We start from the raw sequence: 5,915 nt of genomic DNA, 5'->3' as shown, positions 1-5,915 counted from the left end.
GAGAGAGAGAGAGAGAGAGAGAGAGAGAGAGAATGTTTATGTGTGTATACGCGTATACGTTCTCTCTCACACATACACCTCATCGCATGTAGCAAATAGTTGATCGCAGCAAGCGCCTCACGTAATCACCAGCATGGGACGGTGAGTTGCGTCGCTCCTGCCTGCCTCGCGTATGTGGCCCGTAATTAACTATTTTGGCTTATAATTTAAAAACTAAGCCTCGGAAAAGCAAAGGAAAAGTCGTCTTAGAATAGTGTCAAGTATATGACATTGCAAGGACAGAAGGTTGTTTTGAATCACCCTGTATATATATGTCATGTTACTATAGATATAGAAAATCAAATGTCTGTATTTCGCATTTTATATATCCAAAAATAATTTAAATGCATTAATTACATTATTGTGATTAAAATGACACGTCGTAAAATATTAATAAATAATGTTTTTATGTATCGAATTAATTTTAATCAATAGGAAAATAACTTTTTATTCGGTTACAGAATATTCGTTTATAAAGATGCGCATTTGTTTTTATTATTACGCGATATTTGTAGCATGCATGTATCTAAGTATGTATGTACGTATCGGGGAATAAGTCGACTGTACTATTCACACGCACACAGCGAGGCACATGCAATAATATCAGTGCGCGGTAGTACTCACAAGGGAAGGGCGCGACGTTGGGGTCACCGAATTTAAAAAGGTTTTTATATAGTGTAGTACTCTACCAGAAGAGTACTTGAGCAAAGCGACAGGGCGCAACGCTCAGCCATTTTCAAGAAAAATTTATTTAAAAAATACGGAGTTCCTCATATCCGATTCCGTTAGACCGATTATCGAGAAGTCGGCGTAGGTCGGGCGTTAAGCGCGTGACTATCACGCAGCAGACCCGGGTTCGATTCCTGTCCGTCGCATTTTTTTTTTTTATACATTCCAGCAACGAATGTTTATTTATATAAAATAAAATTAATTTAACTAACCATTTTTTTTTAATTTGCATTTTCCAAACGCAATTTTTTTTAAATTTACTCCGAAAGTGGGCATAATTTTCATTCAACTTACAAACATTATTTTATACATTCTACCCGTATTTTCTATATAAAATGAAGCAAATAAAACTATTTCAACATAGTTATAATTTAATACAAAAACTATTTAATTTATCATAATTTTGTTTGGTGTCTAATTTTTTGTCAACTTCGTTATACCGCTCCGACTATAATATTTTTGTACCTGATTTGACCGTAACTGCTAACGGTTTCTGTTCCCCTTCCAGACTACTTCCCTAACGTATATTTCTATACAAATTCTATTCTTCGAGATCTTTTGAGATCCTATCTGATCCAGTCCGGTCTTTTACGAAGCCAATGATTCACCAGTTTAACGTGAGCTAGTGAGAGCGTCGATTGATACTAGAGCGCGAAGTTTGCAAAAAGTGCTTTTTGTAAGTGTATTTAACGAAAATTTTCTACGATACGTCCGTGATAAAAAAATGGAAAAAGATGCAGGACCTTCGACCAGTCGGGAACTTGATATGGATCTCGGAGAAAGATCATTTTTGGACGAAAATTTCAAAGGAGAATTTACGAACGCTCTTCTTGCTGCCAATTGTATTTATGAAGAACAGAATCTTTTGACAAACAAGCCTCTTGAAAAAATCAGTTCTGTTTCTTTGGCCATGTCAGAAGAAATAAGCAAAGCAACAATAAGTGTGCTCAATGAAGGCATTGTTACAACAGAAGAAGAATTAATTATGTTCCATGAAAGTGATGAAGAAGGAGAATTTGAGGAGGTATGTTTTATTGTTTTTTTTATTATTATAATAATTTGTTATTTAATTTCTTAATAACTGTAAAAAAACATCTAATTTCATTCTTTCCAGTGCACAGATGATTCAGCGGTCGACTCCGATTTTAATCCAGAAGATTTTGAAGAGCCTTCTAAGGAATATATTTCGCTGGAATATAAAGAAAAAGTTGTTGCCTTGGCGCAGGCACATCCGAAATGGAGTTTGGCCGCTCTTCATAAAAATGGTGCCTCCCGTTTAAAACGAAAAGATCACCTTCAGCGATGGAAGCAAGACGTTCAAAAAGGTGGAACGCGAATTGATAAGTTAAGAACGATAGATTCTGAAACTTTCGATCGTTTCACCGAAGCAAGACGTTGTTTGGAGCAGGTAAAAACATAAAAGATAACTTATAGAAAAAACAACAAATTTATTGCGTTTTTTCCGTTATGTTTTCAAAAATATTTATATGATAATATTATATTTATTCTATGTAGCATATATTTTATGTAAATCAAATATTTACAGGTTACTACTAGGACATTGCAGCAATGGGCGATGGCAGCAGCTTTTCCTTTTCTTTCGGATAATTTTCGATTTGAAGCCAGTCTTACGTGGGCGAAGGTCTTCAAGCGAAAGCTCAAAATAAGGCAACGGAAAATTACTAAATACGTGAGCAAAAGAGACATCGTTACTCTCGAGGAGACAGTGAAGGCTGCGGAAAAATTTCAAAAGCAAACGAGGTTCCTGATTCATAGCTTTGATTTGGACCTGGTGATCAATACGGACCAAACAAATTGTCAATACCAGACGACTTATAACAGATCATTGGACTTCCAGGGAGCCAAAACCGTATTTGTAAAAAAACAGAGTTTGAATAAGATCACACATTCATACACCGCACAGTACAGCATAACTGCGTCAAGCAAGTTGCTTCCCCGAGTCTTTCTGTGTCTACAAGAGCCCACGAATAAATTTGGCCCTATAGTTACGAAAACTGTTAAGAAATTAGAAGCAGAATTTAAAAATGTTGTGGTTACTTGTTCTAAATCAGGAAAATTAACGAAAGATTTATATAAACAGTTTCTTGAAACTATCGTAGTGCCATACGTGACAAATAATAAATTTATACTGATTATTGATTCCTGGGAGGGGCAAACAGATTGTAGTTTGCATGATGATATTTTTGAAAATGACTTTGGGGAAGCAACTTGTACTTTGAAATTTATTCCTCCAAAATGTACGCCTCTTTGTCAACCATGCGACGTATATTTTTATCGGCAAGTAAAAAATTTTATAAGACGAATGCAAAATGCACCTGCTTTACTGAAAGATCAGCGAAAAATAGCATCGCGCGAAGATGCTATAAAAATACATTCAATAGTTCACCACCAATTGAGCGCTCCCGTCTTTTTTCCTATGTTAAAATATGCTTGGTTTGCTGTGAAATTAATAGAGGAAAGATCAATTTTTTCTAATGTAAATAATGTCTGCTTTCCTTCAACACTTTTGAAAAAGCATTGTGCGTGTTGGAATGTATCTTTTGTAAAGTGCGCATGGTGTGAGAAAAGCCTTTGTTTTACGTGCTTTTATGACAAGTATCATCCGAACAATTGTAAACGATCTGCAGAAAGTGTTGATAAGAATGATAACGAGGATGAATAATAAAATAAATAAAAGTTTTGGCACAATATTCTTCGCATTTTTCTTTGCAATTGTGTATTAATAATAAATTATAAGTATTAAAAAAAAAAATGCGACGGACAGGAATCGAACCCGGGTCTGCTGCGTGATAGTCACGCGCTTAACGCCCGACCTACGCCGACTTCTCGATAATCGATCTAACGGAATCGGGTATGAGGAACTCTGTATTTTTTAAATAAATTTTTCTTGAAAATGGCTGAGCGTTGCGCCCTGTCGCTTTGCTCAAGTATTTTTCTGGTAGAGTACTACACTATATAAAAACCTTTTCAAATTCGGTGACCCCAATGTCGCGCCCTCCCCTTGTCAGTCTCAGTCTCAGTCGCGCGTGTTGTGTACATACGCGTAACGAGAGATAACCGCAAAAGTGTGCTCAACCGTTATAACATGTTATAACGCGTCGAATTTAAAAAACGAGTGTTGTGTTTGTGTATTTATATATATATATATATATATATATATATATATATATATATATATATATATATATTGTATATACAGGGTGTTTCAGAACAACCTTCCATCCTTAAAATGACGTATTCCTGATACGATTCTAAGACGATTTTTCCTTTACCAAAATTTGAATTGAAGCGTAATTTTTGAGTTATAAGCAAAAATAGTTAGCAAATCACGCGTCGAGTACAGAAGGCAGGCAGGAGCGGCGCAACACGCCACAGCTGACCGTCCGATGCGTGATTACCACCGCATGAGTCGCTAACTATTTTACCTTATAACATAAAATTATGCTTCAAATAAAATTTTGGTAAAGAAGAAAATGTCTTAGAATTACGTCAGGAATACGTATTTAAAATAACGTCACTTTAGCGAAAGTTGTTCCGGATCACCGCTCGTCGAACGCTGCGATCAGCTGATTGCTATACGCGATGTGTGTATGACGGAGTGTGTGCGTAAAAGGAAGGAAGAGACAGATAGAGAGAGAGAGAGAGAGAGAGAGAGAGGAGAGAGAGAGGAGAGAGAGAGAGAAAGAGAGGAGAGAGAGGGGGGGAGGTAGGAGGGAATAAGAGAGAGACGTTTGTACACACACGCGCACGTACACATACACTTTTTTCTCGCTCTCTTTCTCTCTTTTACACAACACTCATACACTCTCTCATTCGCTCACTTATTCACGCACTCACTCACTCACCTGTTCACTCACAGCGTAGCGAATCTTCATGTTACGTATTTTCGTTAACTGCTGCACGATTATTATTTAGCGACGTACCGTGGAGACTGCGCCATCACATTGTTATGTTGCTTAGCGATGCGAGAAACGCGACATGTACCGTGCAAGTTGCGACGTGCGTGTGGCGCGTGGTTGACGCGAGATAAGACGAACGATCTTCTGAAACTTTCGCATTACGAATGCGATAGAAAACATAAAACGTATAATGACGTACTTAAAAAAATTGATTATTTATCATAATTAATAACTATTTATAATTATAATAAATAATTATTTTTTTAAAAAGCATGTGTTATACGTTATTACGTTTTCGAAATTATTGCATTCACAATGCGAAAGTTTCAGTCAATCGCAAGATCGCAAGAATAATGTAATTAATAAATTACACTTGGAAAAATTTATTTTTATTCTGCTCAAATCAGATGTTCCACGTTAAAATGTATTGGTCGCTCTGAAAAGAGCGGATTGATTAAAAAAAAATTTTAGAGCAGATGCTCGAAATGCCCGCCATCCATCCTAATGCAAGCTCTCATGCGTTTTAATAAATTTGTTTGGACGTTCTCCATTACTTCTTCGTCGATATCCCAAATAGCACGTCGTAATCTTGTTTCAAGTTCTTCGATATTTTCGGGAAGCGTTTTATAAATTACTTCCTTACAATATCCCCATAAGAAGAAATCCAGAGGATTGAGATCCGGAGATCTTGCGGGCCAACGTATCGGGCCGTACCGACCCATCCAACGTCCGGGAAAATGCTCGTTTAAGTAATTTGTAACGATCCTGGCGTTGTGTGGCCCAGCACCGTCTTGTTGAAAGACAATCTCGTTTCTTTCAAATAATGGCACATCTTCTAGAAAATCTGAAAGATTTTCTGTTAAAAAGTCGACGTAAGTTCTTCCAGTTAAAGTATCTGGAAGAATAACTGGACCAAGTATTTCAGTACCCATTATTCTAGCCCACACGTTAATCTTCCAACGAGTTTGAAAATTTCGAAGTCGCGTTACTCTTGGATTTTCCTCGCTCCAAAAGTGCATATTATGCGCATTAAAAATTCCTTCCTGTGTAAATAGCGATTCATCGCTGAACATCACACGAGAGGAATATCTTGGATCTCGATCGATGTTTCGCAAAAAATTTTCGCAAAACATTCGTCTTGCGGGATAATCTGCTGGTCGTAAATGTTGCACGCGTGTATAATGAAACGCGTGCAACTTTTCTTGTTTCAATATTCTTTGTACGGTT

The 5,915-nt window shown here is 36.9% G+C and overlaps 1 protein-coding gene across 1 annotated transcript; it reads left to right on the top strand.

Moving 5' to 3' along the window:
- Positions 1–1,492: 1,492 nt before the first annotated feature.
- On the top strand, positions 1,493–3,451 carry LOC138942750 (uncharacterized). Its single transcript, XM_070313216.1, has 3 exons — positions 1,493–1,796; positions 1,899–2,176; positions 2,315–3,451. Exons 1-3 carry the CDS (start codon positions 1,493–1,495, stop codon positions 3,449–3,451), a joined length of 1,719 nt encoding a protein of 572 aa, XP_070169317.1.
- Positions 3,452–5,915: the final 2,464 nt, after the last annotated feature.

The sequence above is a fragment of the Polyergus mexicanus genome, unplaced genomic scaffold, assembly GCF_030449975.1.
Source record: "Polyergus mexicanus isolate NDT 795.1 unplaced genomic scaffold, iyPolMexi1.0 SCAF_23, whole genome shotgun sequence".
Classification (NCBI taxonomy): domain Eukaryota; kingdom Metazoa; phylum Arthropoda; class Insecta; order Hymenoptera; family Formicidae; genus Polyergus; species Polyergus mexicanus.
Note: the sequence above shows the minus strand (reverse complement) of the source record. Positions and strands in the feature narration are given on the sequence as shown.

Coding starts and splice junctions, on each gene's coding strand:
- LOC138942750 (XM_070313216.1), top strand. CDS start 1,493: ATGGAAAAAGATGCAGGACCTTCGACCAGTCGGGAACTTGATATGGAT. Junction 1,797..1,898: donor AGGAGAATTTGAGGAGGTAT/GTTTTATTGTTT, acceptor CAGATGATTCAG/CGGTCGACTCCGATTTTAAT. Junction 2,177..2,314: donor CAAGACGTTGTTTGGAGCAG/GTAAAAACATAA, acceptor AAATATTTACAG/GTTACTACTAGGACATTGCA.